At 30.8% G+C, this 23,697-nt stretch overlaps 1 protein-coding gene across 3 annotated transcripts; it reads right to left on the bottom strand.

The window, feature by feature from the left end:
- Positions 1-219: 219 nt before the first annotated feature.
- LOC110666603 (uncharacterized) lies at positions 220-5,820 on the bottom strand. 3 transcript variants are annotated; one of them, XM_021827160.2, is made up of 9 exons: positions 5,329-5,820; positions 4,736-4,938; positions 3,690-3,792; positions 3,534-3,599; positions 2,621-2,794; positions 2,429-2,525; positions 826-1,029; positions 590-722; positions 220-502 (listed from the first exon to the last, which is right to left on the bottom strand). In XM_021827160.2, the coding sequence occupies exons 1-7, from the start codon at positions 5,697-5,699 to the stop codon at positions 1,006-1,008; spliced, it is 1,038 nt and encodes a 345-aa protein (XP_021682852.1). In that variant the 5' UTR covers positions 5,700-5,820; the 3' UTR covers positions 220-502; positions 590-722; positions 826-1,005. The 3 variants fall into 3 exon arrangements, with proteins under 3 accessions (XP_021682852.1, XP_021682849.1, XP_021682850.1); XM_021827157.2 differs by having other exon boundaries at positions 826-963; XM_021827158.2 differs by having other exon boundaries at positions 830-963.
- Between the last annotated feature and the right edge of the window lie 17,877 nt (positions 5,821-23,697).

Below are 23,697 nucleotides of genomic sequence, written 5' to 3'. Positions count from 1 at the left end.
TTTTTTATAATAAAATAATATTTATTATATTTTAAATTAAATGATCGTAGAATACAGATGTTGATGGTCATATGCTAAACGCCTTATTATTAATAGATTAGTATGTTAACTTATTTCATCCACCACGTCAAGATTATTGAAAATTTCCTAATCTACTTTACATTGATTTCATGATTCCGATCTCTGAAATTTACTTGAACAAAATTCGAGTTTTCAGACTTGAATAGAAACGCTCAAAACTTCAATAATCCCTTGAGGATATAATCACAAGGTTTTGGTCCCAATTACTACTTCAGTTGAACCTGATATCATTCTTTAGTACAGTGGTACAAGTTTTAAAAAAATGTATCATTGGATATTCCAACGCATCAACAAATTAAGCATCTAAAAACCAAATTAGACATCCAACTTAATTTTAACAAAAACGTTTTGCCATGGTTGATATTCCAGCTACCATCTGTTGGGGGTATTTGCAATGCAGGTTTGGTCAGAGCACCATAATCTGCAAAAATGAGAAAAATCTGAGCCTTGCTGCAGTCACTGGATAATTGTTTATAATAACTAAAATCACGACAGCAGGGTAACTCACCAGATTTACCATTTTTTAGAGCTTGATCTCCTTTTAAGTTTGTAACCTTTTTATAATTACTAACTCTATAATGCACAAAACTCCTGCTAAATAAGAATTTGAAATCTACCTCTGTTTTTCTTTTCTTGGTAGCCTGCATTTATGGTTGGGGGGAGGGAGGGGGAGGCGGAGAAATGAAAATAAAATGTATATGGTCATAATCAAAAGAAATGGTATGAAAAATTCGGAGTGCTTACCTACTGTTGAAATTAACGGAATTCATCATGGAAATCATAATCCTCGTCTTCTTCATCATTGAAAACAGCACTGTAAAATACATATGGGTTCTCAATCATCTCCATCAAGGATAGCCGCCCATCTTTATCTGTATCAGCCTGCCATGTGCTTCACACAATGTTCAATGACAGCTTCCATACTTAATAACATGCAAATTTGCATACCTATTGTTATAACAGAAAGCAAAGACAGCCCAACTGATTATCTTCATTTCTAATTAATCATAGGGTTTCTTCTCATCAAAGTTTACACTGTATTTCAACTACTATCTCAATGTGCCAATAGTTTTAAGGAACCAGGTAGCAAAGACAACCGATCCTCCAGAAGGAACAAGATCAAACAGGAGGGGGGAAACAGATAATTACATAATGGCATGCAACAGCAGTCAATTTTAATGACATTGAGAGCATCTTGATAAAGAAGCACCTATACCCTGAGCAAATACATACATATTGAAAAACAAGAAGTCTAATGTAATGCCTTACTGAATTAAGAAAATAACATCTGAAAACCTTCTATTTCCCATATGATAAAAAATAGTGGCAAGCATGCGTTGCCTCTGCCTTACAGTTTTACACCATGCGAAAAGAGATATTACGGTTGCACAAAAACATTGAATAGAACAGAACTGGTTTGTGTTCCTTTTGGTTCTTATTTAACAATGATCCAGTTCCAGTAGCAAGAAAAGTTGGCATAGCCAAGGAACAGCATTCTTTTGGCACATAACAAAATCTACGCGCAGAATACATGTGCTTGGAGTTGGAGAAGGCAACTGATGCATTGGTTTTTCAACATATATTAACATAACAAAATTCTGCACAGAATTTATTGAATTTGCCACTCTAGCCCTCTTATCTAAGTCACAACAGTTCGTGAAGACCACTCAAATTAGCTGCCAACAGAAGTCCCTAAATTTTACTTAGACTTGAACACTATCTTCGTAGGATGTCATATAGCAGGTAAAGAGTGGTAAAAGTTAGGGGTAGGATCCAAATACATAGATGAACCTATTGTAGCTTTTTTACTTTAGTGCTTTTACTAAATTATATTCTTTGTTTATGGACATCATCAATAACCATGTTGCCAGTGGACTGCTTCATCCAGAAGATTTCTTCAATCTATTAGCCAATGTAAGACTGCACAGTTGAGTTATTGTTCTATGATAGGAGAACAAAAGGAGTAATTATAATATCTAAAGGTAGCTCTTGCATAATTCCTATGTACCTTGGTTAGATACCTTATATATATATATATATATATATATAAGTCTCTTCTCATGCATGTCCACATATGCATAGTTCTATCAGCAATTACAAACACATAAACCAAAAATTTTAGTATATAACCAAGGTACATAGGAATTATGCAAGAGCTACCTTTAGATATTATAATTACTCCTTTTGTTCTCCTATATATATATATATATATATATATATATATATATATATATAAGTCTCTTCACATGCATGTCCACATATGCATAGTTCTATCAGCAATTACAAACATATAAACCAAAAATTTTACATACGTGCCCAATCTTAAACTAAAAGCTCTCTCCAGTACCTGTGATATGATGTAATCTGCTTGTTGTTTTGCATAGTAACGCTCTGATGGATGAAGCTTTCCAATAATAGGCAGCAACTCAGTGTCAGACAAATATCTATAAAGAGCATAGACAAGTTCAATCATTAACATAGCTTATAATATACTTGTTGAATAATGATAATAATCTATTAATAGATTCCAAAAGGGTACCCGTCACCATCTTTGTCTAGCTGAGCAAATAACATCTTAGCTGGGGCCTCCATTGAATCATCAGAGAGATGTGAGGAATTATGACTTTCTTCATCATAATTTCTCACCAAGTCAAATAGTCCATGGAAGAATTCTTTAAAATTAACCTTCCCATCTTTGTCAGAATCTCTTTCCCTAAGGAAAAGAAAAAAGCAATCAGTTGGTTAAGCTAATACAATGAAGTCACAATGAGATCAACTATAATTACATACAGAATCACGACTGATAAGTAGAACTGTAGAGATAGATGGCAACAAAATGAATTCATTAGATAATAGAAATCATTCAATTTTGACTTCATACCTAACATTACAACATTTTTAGTGCCTAAAATTTCTCCATGTTTTTATTATTAAGTTTTCTCTCTGAATTCATCGAACCGCATAGTTGGATATAATTGATACACTTGTATTAGGGAGAACCCACCAAATTATGCTTCTGAGGACAATTTGGTGTTTCAAATAAAACAGCCTGTGAAATATTTCTCAAATCCCTAAGAGCACAACAGTCTCAATAGATTGCGAATAGGCCCATGATGAAATTCCCATCATACCACAAATGGCTTGTGTCTGGGTGTTATGATACTAAAAGCAATACAGTCATTCAAGGACATCTAGATATCTAGATAGAATAATATTAAAATTTGTTTAAAATTCATTGAATTCATTGGAAAGGAGAAGAAAGGCAGAGAAAATTATATTGATTAATTTATCCAATAATTAATTCCAACTATCTACAGATATGTCCATCTCCCCTGGTTCCCTTTTTTCTCTTCCCATATAAGCCAAAGCCCATAGGCTTAGAAGACATAGATTAGGAGAACAGAGAGAATGTAAAACCCTTAGATATGATAAATTAAAGTAATCAATGTCACCTTACTTCCTCCCTGCACAACCATTGAAGCAGCTTTGGGTTTTTGCTGTCAGCTGGATGCAGAAACCTAAAGAGATCACATAGAAGAATCAGGAATATGAGAATCACTAGAAGAAGCTAATAAGAATTGGTATTTGGTAATCAAGTAGAAGCTCACTCATTGAACTCTGTCATATTCAAAAGACCATCTCCATCTGCATCTGATGCATTGAAATGTTCTTCTCTCCACCAGCCCATATCATAACCAAAAGAATTTTTATCTGCCAAAACAAAAAAAATAATCACCAAAAAAAAAACTTCACAAACCTGCTATCACTGACTCATAATTGTACTGAAGAAATAAGGAGAAACTGATGGTAATTAAATCCCAGGGAAAAGAGAGAGAGAGAGAGAGAGAGAGAGAGAGAGAGTAAATAAACTGGACAGTTTAAAGTCTGAAACCACATTAGAAATTAAGCAAAAAGAATTGCATTTTGGTAGAGCTGGTAAACAAGCAGGAAACCCATCATTTAGTTTTGTATCAGCAGAAAACCATGTTAATATCCAAGAGGACTAACAGCAACATCGAACGAGAAAACTTTAAGAAATCTGATTTTGATATCCCATCAAATGACTTTAAGGTCAACATCACTGCTTGCCCCCTTTTAATGTCACTGTATTGCAGTTTGTTGTGACCCTCACCAATGATGCAGTTTCCTTTAATTACTAAACTTCCAATTGGGCATAAAATTACTACCAAATGAATCAAACAATTCAAGGTGGCGAATATGATGTCAACTCAATACTTATAATTTATACATCAAATACACGAAATGAAAGTTCAAGATTGTGTTAACTTTCTCATCTTCAACTACTCATCTAGCAACTAGCATATAAGGTTAGAATCCCCTTAATGTCTTTCAAGTATGTCTATATACAAAATGGAACAAGAAAATATCAAGCATCAGTCAGAATTCAAGTTCACAAGCATATGCAGCAACGCTACTAAAGTTATTTGAATATATATATATATATATATTAAAACAGCAATTCACAAGAAGAAAAGCCTACATCAGGCAATGCATCAGACTAATTTCAAAAGAGAACCAGAAATAATAGCTAAAATATAGAATCTATTAAAAAAAAAACCAGCATATCCAATTCCATAAAGTTAAATAAACAAATTCAATTACTGAATAAGAAAGGAAACAAGAGGACAATGACCTGAATTCTGAACCCAACTAGGAGGCTCATACTCAGCAAAAGAAATGAATCCATCATGATTTTTATCATGAACATCCAACTCTCTTTGAGTCCTATGCATGACTTCTCTCTCTGCTTGATTCAAGTTCCACTCAGTCAATTCAAGGTCGCTCACATAACCATCAACTGGGTCCACGTCAATCTTCGGAAAAAGCAATAATAACCTATCCATCATGTTAAACATGTCCTCAATCAATGCGGCAAATGCGAAATAGTAGGAGAATAATAACCACCAATTAACTACATTTCAGTTTCTCCTCAAAAAATGCAATGCAATATTATCGATAAGCGTCAGGAAACACTCGAGCTCTCTTCAAGTAAGTTAAATCCAAACAATTTAGTTAGATCAATTTCTCTTTAAAAAGAAAAAAAAAAGGTACTATGTGCCACTAGAGAACTGTGTTCAGCAGAAAAACACGTAATCACATTCATTTAGATGGCGTGTCTCCTCCTCAATCAATGCACATATGCAGACAAATTAGCAAACGCATAGTTACATCTAGTTGGATAAAAGGCATTATATATAAAAGGTAAGTATCAAAGAAGAAGAAAACCTATTGGTGACATTGAATTTCTCTTCGTCGTTCAAGTAATCCTCGGCATCCATGAAATCCTCCCAATCAGGCTGGGCCTCATGAGCAGGAGCGGAGTCATGGTGGTCAGCATGGGTAGCGATTTCAGGATGTACTTGGTCAAAGTAGTGCTTCTCCCATTGCTCGTCCTCGCGGCGGCGCTCGATGTCAGCGACGAGAGGGTCGAAAACGATAGGGTCGTGGTGGTGGTGGTAGTGGTCGGAGAAGTTGAAAGTAGAACGGAGCTTGAGACGGCGGTGACGTTGGTTAGAGGGCTTGGAAGGGTTGCGAGAGATAAGGAGAAGGAAGAGAAAAGCTAAAGTAAGGTAAATGAGAATGGAGAGTTTGGGCATTGTTTTAGATCTAAGAGAGAAGAAAGAGGATTTTAGTTTAGAAGACACAGAGAGAGTTTGACGATTTGGACCGGTGATGAAATTATGAAGAAGACAACTCCATCAGTTTTTGCTTATATATATTACCAATTTATGCATTTAGCCACTTGCTTTTTTCTTTTTTTTTTTTATCTACTCAAACTCAAAATATTATCATTTTAAAATTACTAATTAATTTTTATATTTTATTAAAATTAATTATTTTAATTTTTATATTTTTAAATATATATTATTTAGTTTATATATTTTATTTTTATTAAATTGTTTAATTTATATTTTAAATTTTTCATCATTCATGTCATTTAAATTATTATTTAATTTTTTATTTTAAAATAATTAATTAATTAATTTTTATATTTTAAAAAATTATTATTTAATTCTTATATTTTAGTAAAAATAGTTATTTGATTAATGTATTTAAAAAATATAATATTTTGAAAAATATATTTTTAGATAAAAATAAAAATTTTATTATGTAGTGATTAAATTTTAATTTATATTTTTTTAAATTTTTATTTTTTTAATATTATTTTGTATTTTCTTTACTTGGAAATAATTATTTTTAATTATCTAAAAATTTAAGAAAATTGATTAACTTTTTGTGTAGATGATTTATACAATTCTTATCAACTAATAAAAAAAAATAAAGAATGGAGAGAATAAGGGTGTGGGTATAGAGGAAAAAGAATAACATAAAGAGAGAAAAATAACAAATAGCTTATATATAAAAAATAATTATGAGACTAAATAATTAATAGAGTTAAATTACAAGGATTAACTAATATGTTATTTAAAAATATAAGGATTAATTAATTAATTTTACTAAAATAGATGAATTAAATAGCAGTTTGATTAATATTAACTAATGAAAAAATTGACAAAAGAACTAAATAATTTAATAAAAATAAAATACATAGACTAAATAATGTATTTTCAAGATACAGAAATCAAATAATTAATTTTGTTAAAACACAAAGATTGAATAATAATTTACTCTTTTAAAAATAATTTGGATATCATTAAGTTCTTTCACATGTCAATTAAGGTCTTAAATTAGATTGAAATTGATTTAAGTCAGACTTAAAATTAATTATAGGCTTTTATTTGATTAGGGTAAATAGAGAAAGCAAGTAAAACTTCTTAGAAAATACATAAAATGATCTTAATCAACTTCCCAATGAATAGGACATTTTATTTGTGCATTTGAAGTAATTTGCCTATGCGAGATTTTGATAAGTGTCACTTTTTTTAATTAAGTGTAATACATTTTATTAATTTACATTTTAATTTATTATATTTAAAATTATTTTATAGATATTATTATATTTTATAATTTAAAAATAAACTACTTTTTAGAGAAATAAATTTGTATTTCAAACATATTTATATCATATGAAGTAAAATATTTTAAATCAAATAATATTCTTAATAATAATCGAAGGATTTAAATCAAAACCAAATCGATTAGCCGAATTTGATTCCTTCTGTCTTAGTTTTGAATGGAAATCAAATTAAAATCAACAGCTTGGACTATTGATTTCAACTTGAATTCAAACTAACAAAAATAGGTAAACTATTTTTCACAAACTGAGTGGGCTTTTATATTACAAGCCCATCACTTGCTTATTTTATTTAGATTTTCCTATCTTTTTTTACTTTATTAGCTAACTCATTTTAATATTCTTATGGTTCCTTTAATTATGGTAGAAGCCAGAGTAATTGGGCAGCTCATGGTGAGAATTCATCACCCATTAAAATGAGGGATTTCATAAAGTAACTCACAAACAATATTAAAGAATTAACCTTCATTCACATTCTACCCATTAAGGATGAGTTCCTCTTATAAAGCCCTCACTCTGTTCTACAACTGTAGATGATCATAAAGAAAAATGTTTATATTATAAATATTAAAATTATATGAGTTACATGGGTGATGTCAGAAATTTTCAATATGAGTCAATCATACACTATAATATTTGTGAGGAAAGGGACCATATTCAGGGATAAATTAAAATTTAATTGTCTTCTAATCTATTTATTTTAGTAATATATATATAACAGAGTGTATAAAACATATAGCGAATAAAAATAATACAAAATATCAAATTAAGATTATTTTTTATTGATTAAAAATTTATAACAAAATTTCTCTAATAAATATAAGTATTATAATATTATATATAGTTTTTACTCTTATATAACTTCATAATATACATTATATTAATTACATAAATAAAAATCAATACATCAAATTATTTTACCAATCATTGCATAAAATGATAGACCCAAAAATCTAAAAAAAAAAATCTTATATAGTTAGACCATATGGCATAATAGCATAAAATTAAAAAATAGTAATCATTAAATGAAAAAGGATGAAAAATAAGAGATTAATAAAATAATTATATATATAATTTAATTCATTTAAAATTTATATAAGAGTTGTAATCATTAATTTGTTTAATTGTATATATATAAATAAAAAAAATTTTAAATTTGAATTAAATGAGAAAAAGCTTAATGAAAAGGAGATTAAAAAAAAGAAAAAATTTATATTATACCATAAAATGAGAGGGAAAACAAAAATAAAAATTGAAAAATCATATATAGTTTTAGATTATATTGATAGAAAATTATTAGATTATCTTGAATTTAATTTTCAAATAACAATTATTAATTAAATTTTAATGTAAATGTAAAATTTTAAATAATTAATATTTAATTGAACTTTTGTTTATTTAATTTTAATCAAGTAATTTTAATATTTTAATTTAAATCATAATATATAAATTTTATTTTATTAGGTCTAATGGAAAATTTGAAGGGACCGATTGATGAAAAAGTAAAAAATTGTTACACCTATTTTAGATTTTTTCTTTATAAATATTTAGAGAGATCAATATAAAATTTGAAAGATCAATTAATAAAAAATAATATATCGATTAAAGTTTTTTAAAAATATTTAAAGGGTCAAGTCTACTCTAGCCACTTGTCTTAGTCCCTAAGTTACACTATTATAAAAGTGAAATTTAATTGAGTACATTGTTAAATCATTCAAACTACTAACTTTTTTTTTTCTTGAAAATAGTTGAATTAAGTTGTGATGCTTTAATATTTTTCAAATTAATTTTTTTAAATTATTTAGATTTACACTCACACAAATATGCATTATGTTAGTAAAATGTTTTATTATGAAGAAACCTGCATAGTTGTAATGACATTGACAGTAACTTCCAATTAGACACCTAAATAAAAGCTGCAACTTTTATTTTAATTTAGAAGTTTTAAAATTCAGCTGAACTTAGAAAAAATTACAAACAAATTGTCACGATCTAAAATTTTGTGTCACGATCGACACATAATTTAAGTATTCTTAAATTATGCAAACCTTATCAGAGTATCTTAAATAAATATATTGTCACTTACTAATCTCAAAAATAGATAAAATCTAAATAAACAAAATACTGAATAAATATCATAAATATCCCATAAGTAAACTGCAGAATCTCTACGGATTTCAAATAAAATAATTGTTAAAATATTAATTTAAAATTTTATTAAATAACAAATTTAATGTTAAGAAATTTTAAAAGAGATTAAAACAGTGCCATGTACTATAATTACCATTCATCTGGAACCTCCAAAATAATAGCTAGATTCAATAAAAGAGAGACAATTTCAACTGACAGATTGATTATTCGAATATCTTACATACTCAAAATATAAAAAAAAATATCGAGTAATAATAAAATAAAATAACTTTAATATATATATATATATATATTTTTTCAGTGGACGTGGACGAACAGGGAACAAGGATAGATATAGGATGAACAAGGATATATATATATATATATATATATATTGTGATATAAAAATAAGCTAATCCAACAATAATCAAGATCAACCAAATTTAATACCAATTGGTCATTTTTGATGGCCAAGATCCTAGATCTTGGGTAAGGAAGTGCGTGAAATTTTTTGAAGTTTATAGGGTTCCTAGAGAGCAAATGGTGGAGATGGCTAGTCTGTTTTTAATAGAGAGAGTTGATGCTTGGTTTCATTTACCTGGGAAGAGTTTGAGCAAAGTTTATGTAAGAGGTTTGGAGAGAAAGGGTTTGATGATATTGTCACACCCTACTCCTTCGTAAGGCATAACATGATCCTGTAGTACACCTAACGAATTACCATACTTCGCCTACCGATAACCCATTAAATGTACTACAAGGGATTTTAAAATAATTTATGTTCATTTTTAAGCTGGTGAGTAAATTTTTCACAGATATTAAAAACTTTTAATTGGTACTAAGTCGCAAATCAAATTTTTGAATATTTAAAACTACCGCAATTTTTATAAAAATTCCATAGAGTACCGGCTGTATTTTGAAAAAATAGTTCTTCAAAACCTGAAAAGAAACACACTTCCAATATTTTTACTCAATCATAACTCCAATACAAATCTATTTCATCTTACAATCTCATACAAGAAGCTCAACTCAAAATCAACTGTAATTCGAAGCATCTCATTTAAAAAAAAAAAAGAATAATTTATCATTCACAAATTACAAAAAGAATTAATTATTTACAGTAATTACAAAACTCAAAAATAAATTTGAACATTACAATAATTTGCATTTCATTACATACCAAAATAATATTACAAGAGTTTTTGTACAACTGCTCAAACAATTTACATATATATAATTATATGCATACATCAAAATCTAATGTACAAGAGTATACCTTTAATATACCCGAAGTTAATCTTAATGAGTCTTCAAGGAGCAGCTACCGGCAATCTCACTTGACTGCTCTATCTTTACTTTCACCTGCGACAGCATACTAAGTTATCACTGAGTGGTGAACTCAGTGGTGCACAACCATGATTTAAAACACAATATACAATGCCTTACCAAAATTTTAGTAAAGAATTTGGAAATCTTCAAATTCAATCAAAATTCCAAAAATTAAAATATTCATTGCCAATAAAATAAATCATTTGTTAAAATGACTCTGTTCAAGAATTTCAATTTATCAAATCATAATTGAACATTTAAAGTAATTCCAGTAATTTGTGGAAATAAATCTTAATTTCAATAAAATCAATTATGCATAAATCCCATTTGAAATCACAATTTTTACTATTCAAAATCCATTCTTTATCTCACTAACTATGCAAGACTAATCCATAAGGGCCATCTTTGGGGCGATTCTAACTCCCTATGGTCGGGGAGGTCGAATTAGAATTCTAACTCCCTATGGTCGGAGAGGTCGAATCATCGTGTATAGTACACAACACAATAATGAAACTTCCGAAAGAGTCAACGAAAAACTTAGATCTAACCTCTAATAAGAGGAGAATCTAAGCTTGTGCACATACCATGATATTCAAAACAAAACAAAGCTAACTCTATTGTCTCTTCAATAAATGAGGGAGACGAGTAATAATCTAGTTAAGCATCTATAGTGAGATATAAAATAATATCATGAATTTTTTTGTTCTTTTTGGGAGCATAAATCACAACACAATTCAATGTAAAGTCAATTCTAATATCCAATAATTTTTATGCTCATCACAATTCAAAACATAAATTTGTATTTTTCCATGCAAATCCCATTTCATTAACAAATTTCCAAAACTGAACTCATTCAATTCATATCTAAAATAAATTCATAACTTAATCATTTTCTCACAACTAAACTCATTTATACTATGACACATTTCAATAATCATTGAAATAAATTTAATAATTGGTAAACATAATAAATAAAGAGCATAAAATCATTTACTCTAATTAGATATGCAAAATATTAGCAATTTAAAACTAGTTGTGCACAAACCTCTTTTGTCGACTCAATTTACTCAACTTTCGTTTCTCCTTTGAAGATCCTTTTCCAATTGAAACACATAAATTTAAAGTGCTTCAATATCCATTTCTAATACTTAAATTCCAATAATTTCTTTATAGACTTATCCTACCTATTACGGTTTATAAATTTCGGGTCTTTCATATTTTCGTATATGGTGGCACTATTCATGATACTATTCAAGTCAAAATATTGACTTTTCTATACTTAATAGGTTTATTAGTTTTAATTGCACATATATACCACATTTTGGGTATCAATTTTATTGGCATTGATTGCCAATTCAATTTCTAAGTCTCCTAAGAGAAATTACAATTTTTTAGTTTTGGTCCATATTTTCAACTGTTCCATTGGTCTGGTTACTGTGAGAATTTGGCTAAGTATCCCTCATCAAAGTTGTTTCTTATTGTCTTAGCTTTAATTTCCTTTTTGAATCACTCCATTTGGAGTTTTTTAGCCAAGTTATGCCTATTTTTCTAAGGCTGACCGGATTGGTCCAAATCCAGAATTCTAGGCACTTTCTTGGTTTTGGCAGTTTTGGTGTGCTGACTTCAGCTCACTTTTTGGATGAGTTATAGTCAGAATTTGGGTTTGTGTTCTTCATAAAAGTTGTAGTGCTATGTCTCAGGTTTCCATCGGTATAAAATTTAGGTCATTTGGACATTTCTACGCCAAGTTATGGCCAAATGAACAAATACTGTTTATTTGGTCATTTTGGTATAGTGGCAGTGCAAATTACCCGGATTTGATCTAATTATTCACTATCTTATTATCATTTTTTGGGCATGGTTCCACACAAAAATTGTGTCATTATGTGTCTACTTTCATATCCAATTGGCCTCACACCAATTGGGTTGGCAGAATTACATTTTTGGTCCCTGAAATAGACCTAGGTCAGGCTGTCCAGTAATGACCCCTCACCAATCTGAATTTCATTGCAATTCTACTCACTCCAACACATTTCAATTGGTCTCAATTGACCATTTAAAACCTCACTTAGGTCAAAGTACATTAATTTATTAAATTCTCAAATTTTCTCTCAAAAACCCTAAAGGTCAAGAACCCTAATTTTGCTACTTGATTTAATTCTTGAAATTAAAATGTATACACATTATCTACACACTCATTTAAGCTTACATACACTTTTAATTTAATCAAAACACATCATGTCCTCATAAATCTATGGCTGGCCGAAATTCTTGTTGGTTATACATGCATGATTTATCATTTATTTCTATAATAATTCATCAATCTCAACTTGATTCAAGTATCTAACTCATAAAATAGAAAGAATTTGAAGGAAAATCACTAACCTTTTTGTGTAGTTTTTCTATCTTCAAATCTCTCCAACTCTTCCTTCAATTTACATCTCCAAGCTTCTTTTCAAAATTCAAACATAAGATTTAATCTAAGAAGCTAGAGAAATTATAGTGAAATTTAGGGTTAGGGAATCTCCAAGGTGAGCTTTAATGGAGGATTAAATGAAAAGAGAGAGAGAGAAGAGAGGGGAGAAATTCGGCAAGAAGAAGAAGAGAAATGGGAAAATGAAAACTTTATTTTAATTGGTTACTTTATATTATAATTATCCCATAATATTCAAAATTTAAAATTATGGATTAATTAGTTCATGCTTATGCCACTTACATGATGTCATTAATATTTTATTTTCTTTTATTTTCTTTTTCTTTCTTTTTTCTCACTTCTTCAATTTAATTATATATTTCACAATTTTAATTTCTCACATTTTATTGGACAGTTAGGTCGTGAGTCACCTCTAGGGGTGAATTGACCAATTTGCCCATTGTCGGTCTGATCCAGTTTACCAATAATACTATATTTCTTCCATAACTCTGACCTAATTATTTAATCTAGTTCTCAACCTTTTTTTCATGATTTTCATATTTCCCTTAGCTTCGCAATTTTTTCTAGGACTACAGTGTCATAATGCCCCGTACAAAATTAGGGTTTTGACCGATCTCGCAGTCACTTCCCGGTTCGGTCACCTATCGCTGTAACCCCCGGCTTATTTAATCTTGTATGTTCTATTTTTCTGATCTGTATTTAACCTTATGATAATCACTACTAATTTTCATTCAACATTTTTTTCAGTGACTTAAATATGATTCTAATCCTCTTAATTGTCCGGACTGATACCAGTCACCGGAACAGTGATTTGTATAAGACTATGCCTATAGGGGTGTTATAGATATAGTGCAAGAATTCATGAAAAAAAGGCAAGAGGAGAGTATTGATGAGTACCAAGATAAATTTGAGGATTTAACAGTGATAATGGAGAGGGTTAGAGGGAAAGGGCATTTTACCAAACACTAAAGAGAACCTGAATCCTCAATTAAAAGAGGTAGGAAGTTCTTCTACCACAGTTGTCATGGATTGGGAAGCCAGGTCCAAACTGTTGCCTAAGGTGGAATTAGTCATTTTTTATGGCCAAGATCCTAGATCTTGGGTAAGGAAGTGTATGAAATTTTTTGAAGTTTATAGGGTTCCTAGAGAGCAAATGGTGGAGATGGCTAGTCTATTTTTAATAGGGAGAGCTGATGCTTGGTTTCATTTACCTGGGAAGAGTTTGAGCAAAGTTTATGTAAGAGGTTTGGAGAGCAAGGGTTGGATGATATAGTGCAAGAATTCATGAAAAAAAGGCAAGAGGAGAGTGTTGATGAGTACCAAGATAAATTTGAGAATTTAAGGGTGAGAATGGAGAGGGTAATGCCAGACTTGGGGGAATTCTATTTTCTTTCTGGATTTATTAGAGGATTAAGGGATGATATAAGGTTGATGGTGAGAATGCTTAAACCAGCAACATTAGCTGATGCTTTTAAAGCAGCTAAGTTGTGGGAATAGCTATTAGAGGCTCAAAGAAACATTAAAAGGCCACTGAGAATCTATATTGGGGGACTTAGGGATGAAATTAGGCCTATGGTGAAAATGTTTGGGCCAAGTACCCTTGCTCATGCCTTTGAGATAGTAAAGTTACAAGAACAGTTGCTTTTGTGTAATGGGAAACCAATTATGTCATCTAAGCCAGTGTTTGAATGAGCGGAAGCATGAAAATTATTAAATTAGAACATTGAATTCAAAAATTTCTTTTAGGGTTTCATGCATCATGCCATATCCATTATGTACCTAATTGATTTCAATGTTCAATTGCATATTAAAAGTCTTTTAATATGTATTAGGATCTATATTTACCATTTAAGATTTTTGAATTAATAAATTAATTCATTAGAATCCTATATTAAAAAAATAATATGTGCACTAACCTTTTGATGCACTGTAGATGTAACTGGTATCTTTGGGAAGCACCTAGGACCCCAAGAGTTGTCCCTCTAGCTTGTCCATACCAAGATCACCAATAGGTAGCCCCTAAACCATCTTCTCAAGCCTTGCCAACCAATTAAAAATTAGGGATTTGCCTTTATAGAGGTTGTAGATGTGTATAAGACACTAGAAACAATTTCTAGCAATTTTAATTCAAAAGAATTTGGGCAATTCTATTTGAATTGATGAGAGAAAAAGAAGAAAAGAGGAGAACATAGAGGTGGTGGCACACTTGAGGGAAAATAAGAAGAGTGACTGATTTTTATTTTCTCATAACATCACTTTATATAATTAGGTCATCACTTAAAACCCTTGCCATATGTCATCACCTAATTGCATCTTAATATTAATTGACCTAATCACATTAAGCCAAGTGTCAAAGCTAGATTTAATCTTGACTTTGATCACCTTGCATGACAGGAAGACAAATGGCAAACTTATATGGTGCAATTTGTCACCATCTCATGGTGTCACGTGTCATCCTGTGAAATGACCAAATTACCCTTGTGTTTTAATTTTGAGTTTTCAACCCAAAATAATTATTTCTCCTCTTCTAATCAATTTATATCAAATATAAATTAATTAATTATTTTATATTAATTAATTTCTCATAATTAAATTTATATTTAAATACTTTAAATATAAATTTAACTTATACTATACATCTAATAACCTAGATTTGGTTTCAAGCCATGTTAGGGACTTTGCAATCTTATTGCAAACCAAACCTATTTAATTAATTAATTAAACTCTTTAATTAATCAATTAAATCACATTTAACTTTGTGATTATCTTGTGTATGTGTGTGACTTACTAGGCTCATCACTAATTGGCAATGAGATATGATATTAACTCTTAATATTATCAGAACTCTTTCTTATCATAAATGATTTTTCTAAATCATTTTAGGCATCTCATAGACCATGGTTGACATCTAGCATAGCATGCAATGGCCACCCAATCAGTAACAAGGAATATCTTAAATGAACCTATAATCATATATTACCATGCACTAGAATCTCTCTGTTACAAAATTCCAATTCGAGCTGAAGTCATGGTTTATGTCAAACCCCATTTGCTATGAATATTATGTTCTCTTTTAATTCCAATTCTTGATTAAAAAGATTTTCTCATCAGAAACTCTTTTCTGATTAAATCTGTCTGTCCTGGCCAGGAACTTGAAACATCAAGAACAATTAAATGAACATAGGATTTTATCCCTACTTAGGGTAACAGATTCCATCTTGATCAACACCTACCTTCATATATAATTAGTAGGAGCCAACACATGCCCATATACCCATACACAGTATAAGTGTGAAAGCAGTATCAAACTCAAACCACCTATATACAAGATAACTATTTTATCTCAAGTCTAAAGATTATATGCACTGATATGATTTATGACAATGCATTGACAAGAGTAAACTCCACGTGCTTATCATAAGTGTCACTGGTTCGGCCTACTTATCATGCATAAGTGCCTATCATGTTTGTTATATGGCATGAGACTCACCATTTTATCTTATTTACATCTCATATAAATACCTTAGGAATAAACATGATTACAATCTTTCTGGATAAATCATGTCCTTATTGTGAAGTATTCTCGATTGTGAATCAATTTATGATACTTTGTGCTAGAAATGCTGTCACTCATATTCTTAACAACTTAAGAATAGAATTTCTAATAAAATATCAATGGACATTTTCTATTACACATAAATACATTATATAAATAGAAAAGTGAAATTGCCTTTTATTAATAAAGTATGTACAAGATACATACTAAATGATATGCTCTAGGACATACTACTAATAATATCTCACTAGCACTAGAGCCATTCATTACAATATCTTAGACCCATCTTGTCAAGATGTCGGTCTAACTGAGCTTGTGACATAGCCTTCGTGAATGGATCAACTGGATTTTTCGCTGATACTATTTTCTGCATGACTATATCACCTTGCCCAACTATCTCTCTAATAATGTGGTAGCGCCATTCTATGTGTTTAGAATTCTAGTGAGACCAGGGTTCCTTATATCTAAACAGTCTCTTTTGCAGCATCTGATGCAGCAATATACTCAGTCTCTATAGTGGAATCATCAGTCGTACTCTGTTTGGAACTCTTCCAACTAATTGCACCTCCATTACAAATGAACACATACCCAGAGGTAGACTTTCTATCATCGATATCTAATTGGAAATCAGAATCAGTATAACCATCCAATTGCAAGTCACCGCCTCCATAAATCAAGAATAAATCCTTAGTTCTTCTCAAGTACTTAAGGATGTTCTTGATAACTATCCAGTGTTCCAAACCTGGATTGGATTGAAACCTACTAGTCATACTAACAGCACATATGATATCCGGCCTAGTACACAATATTGCATACATCAAACTTCCAAAAGCCGAAGCATATGGAATCCTGACCATTTTATCTCTTTCTTCAGGTGTCTTTGGAGACATCTCTTTAGAAAGGTGGATACCATGTCTCACTGGTAATAATCCTCTCTTGGAATCAAGCATGTTAAACCTTTTTAACATCTTTTTCAAGTATAGACTTTGAGATAAACCAATTATTCTTTTCGCTCTATCTCTGTAGATGCGAATCACAAGAATATAGGTTGCCTCCTCTAAGTCTTTCATGGAGAATGTATTTGACAACCATACCTTTACAGTTGTCAACATACCTATGTCATTACCTATCAACAGAATATCATCTACATATAAGACAAGGAAAGTGATAGCACTATCACTAACCTTCTTATATACACATGGCTTATCCTCTTTTTTAATAAAATCAAATAACTTAATGGCTTCATCAAAACGGATGTTCCAACTCCTTGAAGCATGTTTTAACCCATAAATAGATCGCTTTAGCTTGCATACCTTAGAACCATCTTGGGATTCAAAACCCCTAGGTTGTTCTATGAAAATGTTTTCTTCAATGTATCCATTGAGAAAAGCTGTTGTGACATCCATTTGCCAAATCTTATAATCATAGTATGCAACTATTGCTAATAAAATCCTAATTGATTTAAGCATGGCAACAGGCGAGAAAGTCTCCTCATAGTCGATTCCTTGCTTTTGGCGAAACCTTTCGCTACTAGCCTTGCTTTATAGGTCTCTACCTTTCCATCAGAACCAATTTTCTTCTTAAAAACTCATTTATTCCCTATAGGTATAATACCTTTAAGTGGGTGAACAAGATCCCAAACTTGATTCTTATACATGGAATCAATTTCGAATTTCATAGCTTTAATCTATTTTAAAGAGTCTATATCTAATATAACTTCTTCATAGGTAAGTGGATCATCTCCATTATTTACTTTTTCATGAGTAAACAACTCTTGTTCATCTTTATGAAGGAAACCATATCTCACTGGTGGGTGAGATATCCTGGTCGATCTGCGAGGAATTACTGTAGATGTTTCATCAACAGGTGTAGATTGACTAGATGGATCTATATCCATTTGATCTATTGGTTGGTCAGAATTCTCCAATTCTAACTCTATTTGCCTTCCTTTGCCTCCTTCTTGAATAAACTGTTGTTCAATAAATGTGGCATCTCTACTTATCACAACCTTTTGTGATGTAAGAAAATAAAAATAATATTCAAAACTCTCTTTTGGATATCCAATAAATCGACCTTTTTCTAATCTAGTTTCCAATTTATCAGTGTTCAGCTTTTTGTTATAAGCTGGACAACCCCAAATCTTAACATGCTTAAGACTTGGTTTTCTTCCATGTCATATCTCATAAGGTGTGGAAGAAACTGATTTTGATGGAATCCTATTCAGAATATACAAAGCTGATTCTAATGCAAATCCCCAAAAGGAGATTGGCATATCAGTATAGCTCATCATACTACGTACCATATTTAATAGGGTACGATTTCTCCTTTTAGATACATCATTCAGCTGTGGCATTCCTAGAGGAGTCAGCTAAGAAATAATGCCATGCTCTTTCAAGTATTCATCAAATTCAGTACTCAAGTATTCACCTCCACAATCTGATCGAAGAGCTTTAATACTTTTTCCTGTTTGATTTTCTACTTCAGATTTAAATTCTTTGAACTTTTCTAAGGATTCATGTTTGTATTTCATCAAATACAAATATCCAAACCTTGATTTGTCATCAGTAAAGGTAATAAAGTAATGAAAATCGCCTCTAGCCATTTCTCTAAGTGGACTACATACATCACTATGTATTAGTTCCAAAATATTTTCAGCTCTTAGTCCTTGTACAACAAATGGTGATCTAGTCACTTTGCCCTAAAGGCAGGATTCACAAGTTGGAGTAGGTTCAGAACCCAATGAGGATAAAATCCCCATTTTCTCCAGTTTTGTAATCCTATCTTTTGCAACATGACCTAATTTTAAGTGCCAAATATATTTTAAACTTGAGTTGATTTTCATCATGGCATTACATTCATTTAGATTACTTGCATTAGATTTGTATTTAACATTATTATCTAAATAATAAAGTCTATCATGCATATAACCCGAACCAACATATTTATTTCCAAAATAAATATTGCAAACATCATTTATGAACTGAAATTCATAACCATCTTTAGTCAAACTAGATATAGAAATGATGTTCTCAAAAGCATCAGATACATGCAAAACCTTATTTAAAGACAAAACATGTCCACACATGTATAAAGATTTAGATCCTATGGCTAAAGCTTCAACAGTTGAGCCATTGCCAACCCGGAGTCTAATATCTCGTTACTGCAAGCTACTACTTCTTGCTATACTCTAGGCAGTTCCTATTCCAGTGCCCATCCTTCTGGCAGTGAAAACACTTTACCTTACCTTTGTCAGCTTTGGTATTTGTTTTTTGTTTGGCTATCTTCTTGGAAGATCCTGAAACTTGAGGTTTCTTATTCTTACTGCCCTTCTTCTTTTTGGACTTTCCAATATAAGAAGAAGATGCAATCAAAGCTACCTCTTTTTCTTTATTGTCCGGTATATTCTTTTGGGCAACAACAAGCATGTTAAGTAAACCAGCCAAGGTGTATTCCTGCTTAGTCATATGAAAATTTGTCACAAAATTTCCAAATGACTCAGGTAGGGACTGAAGGATCAAATCCATCTGCAGTTGGAAATCCATGTTAAAGTCAAGATGTTCTAGCTATTCTATAAGCCGAATCATTTTGTGGACATGATCCCCAACATTTTGTCCCACAAACATCCTCATTCTAAATAGCTGCCTAGATATCTCATACCTAGCATTCCTGCTATGCTCACCATACAACTCTTGTAGGTAGAGGAGGATCTCACTTGTACTCTACATGTTCTCATGTTGCTTTTGTAACTCATTACTCATAGAAGCAAGCATGTAATACTTGGCTCTCATATCATGCTCCTTCCACTTGTCCAAAGTGTCATGTTCCTCTTGAGTGGCCTCTGGAGGTAAGGGACCAGGAACATTTGAGTCTAGAACATATCCAATACGTTCTAGGTTCAGGACAAGTTTTAAATTTCTTAGCCAATCAGAAAGATTAGGTCCTGTCAACCTATTGTGATCAAGTATGCTCTCAAGGATATTGGATGGTGGTGGTTGTTGTGTGCTCATTATTATCAGAAGAATAACTATAGAAAATAACCAGATTAATTAGTAGATGTATCATGTAATTAACCAAAATGATTATGGTGTTTTAATCAAATTGGTCCTTCCACTAACTTAGCGAATCCTACACTTCCAAAATAGGAAATGAAAATCCTAGTTGGATGGATTTCTAGAGGGTGATTGAACTCTTATAGTCTTATTGATCATCCTCAGGCACATTCATTATTGGAATTACAATAAACTATAAGTGAGCAACTCTTTGCCCATCACATCTCATGTGAGGTTCAATCCTTTACCTAGTCTCTAATGCTCAAAATCTCAGGCACATCCATTATTGACTTATCTTGCATTAGTTAAGTTGATCTCATTAAGCCAGTAAACATGCAAATAATTTTAATGTCTTCAAGCATATCCATTATTGGCCACCAAACCATTTACATATTTGCAACATCTCATGCTTAATAATTATTCTTAAGAAAATCTCTTAAATTAATTGCATCATATGCAAGTATTTAAAATTTCTTAAAATAATTGCCTCAATGGAGGGTCCATGATATAATTATTTTAATTATACCATTTTCAACTTAATCATTTGTTTGGAAGATTTAGTGGTCAGCTTAATTACTATTATATTCAATTAACATGCATATATCATATACTTGCATACATTTCTATACATCTCATACATACATGGATAAACAATAAATATGGTATGATCATGGACTTTCTAAGGGATTTAATTATGAGCCACCAAGAATTGAATCAGGGCATTCCTAGGTGCATTTCATTCATTCATATTACAAGAATTGCTGAAGGAGTACATAATCAACACTTGATCTTGAATTCCTCCCACTGGTCCCACCAATGCTCTTGACCTCATTGATCTTCTTGTAATCTAATTACATAGTAATCATTGACATGCTAAGGCGAATTTACAAGAATATAGACTTCAAAGTCCTCAAATAAATGAAATTATAACTCAAAATTATTACAACCTTTATAATACATGCCACCAAAATAAATTAATTAATTTACAATACAAAGAAAAATAAAAGAAATAAATCCAATCATATTGGTCTTTTATTGTCCATGATTATTGATCATGCATATTACCATTTAATAATTAAATAAAACATACATACTAAAATTAAATTGAATATATCATATTCAACTAAAAAATTCAGATTTGAATCTCATTCAAACAAATTTAAAAATTCAGATGTGAATCTCATTCAAACAAATTTAAAAATTCAGATTTGAATCACATTCAAACAAATTTAAAATTCAGATTTAAATCACATTCAAACAAATTTAATTATATGATTATAATTCTTAATTAAACAATTTAATTAGTCATGTGCATAATTATGGGCATCAAAGCATACAACAATTGTATAATCATCCCCATACCATGCGCACCATTGAGGTGCTATCAAACAACCATGCACACCATCGAGGTGCCATCCATGCCGCCACACTTTTGATGCAACCAGCAATGAATCAATCAAAATTGATTAAATCACACAATTAAATCTCATATTAAACAATCTAAATGGCAAATTTAGTGGCTCTGATACCAATTGAAGGGAGTGGAAACATGAAAATTGTTAGATTAGAATATTGAATTCAAAATTTTCTTCTAGAGTTTTACGAATCATGCCATATCCATTAAGTATCTAATTGATTTCAATGTTCAATTGCATATTAAAACTCTTTTAATATGTATTAGGATCTACATTTGCCATTTAAGATTTTTGAATTAATAAATTAATTCATTAGAACCCTAGATTAAAAGAATAATATGTGCACTAACCTTTTGATGCACTGTAGATGTAATTGATACCTTTGGGAAGCACCTAGGACCCTAAGAGTTGTCCCTCTAGCTTGTCCACATCAAGATCACCAATGGGCAGCCCCTAAACCAACTTCTCAAGCCTTGCCAACTAATTAGAAATTAGAGATTTGCCTTTAGAGAGGTTGTAGATGTGTATAGGATACTAGAAACAATTTCTAGTAATTTTAATTCAAAAGAATTTGGGCAATTCTCTTTGAACTGATGAAAGAAGAAGAAGAAGAGAGGAGAACATAGAGGTGGCAGCACACTTGAGGGAAAATAAGAAAAGTGGCTGATTTTTATTTTCTCATAACATCACTTTATATAATTAGGCCATTACTTAAAACTCTTGCCACATGTCATCACCTAATTGCATCTTAATATTAATTGACCTAATCACATTAAGCAAAGTGTCAAAGCTAGATTTAATCTTGACTTTGATCACCTTGCATGATAGGAAGACAAATGGCAAACTTATATGGTGCCATGTGTCACCATCTCATGGTGCCACATGTCACCCTGTGAAATGACCAAATTACCTTTGTGTTTTAATTTTGAGTTCTCAACCTAAAATAATTATTTCTCATCTTCTAATCAATTTATATCAAATATAAATTAATCAATTATTCTATATTAATTAATTTCTCATAATTAAATTTATATTTAAATACTTTAAATATAAATTTAACTTATACTATACATCCAATAACCTAGATTTGGTTTCAAGATATGCTAGGGACTTTGCAATCTTATTGCAAACCAAACCTATTTAATTAATCGATTAAACTCTTTAATTAATCAATTAAATCGCATTTAACTTGGTGATTATCTTGTGTATGTGTGTGACTTACTAGGCTCATCACTAATTGACAATGAGATATGATATTAACTCTTAATATCATCAGAACTCTTTCTTACTATAAATGATTTCTCTAAATCATTTTAGGCATCTCATAGACCATGGTTGACACCTAGCATAGCATGCAATGGCCACCCAATCAGTAACAAGGAATATCTTAAATGAACCTATAATCATATGTTACCATGCACTAGAATCTCTCTGTTACAAAATCTCAATTCGAGTTGGAGTCATGGTTTATGTCAAACCCCATTTGCTATGAATATTATGTTCTCTTTTAATTCTAATTCTTGATTAAAAAGATTTTCTCATCAGAAACTCTTTTTTGATTAAATCTGTTTGTCCTGGCTAGGAACTTGAAACATCAAAAATAATTAAATGAATATAGGATTTTATACCTATTTACTTAGGGTAACAGATTCCATCTTGATCAACACCTACCTCCATATATAACTAGTAGGAGTCAACACATGCCCATA

The sequence above is a fragment of the Hevea brasiliensis genome, chromosome 6, assembly GCF_030052815.1.
Source record: "Hevea brasiliensis isolate MT/VB/25A 57/8 chromosome 6, ASM3005281v1, whole genome shotgun sequence".
NCBI classification, from domain to species: domain Eukaryota; kingdom Viridiplantae; phylum Streptophyta; class Magnoliopsida; order Malpighiales; family Euphorbiaceae; genus Hevea; species Hevea brasiliensis.
This window is presented reverse-complemented; position numbering and strand designations above follow the sequence as displayed.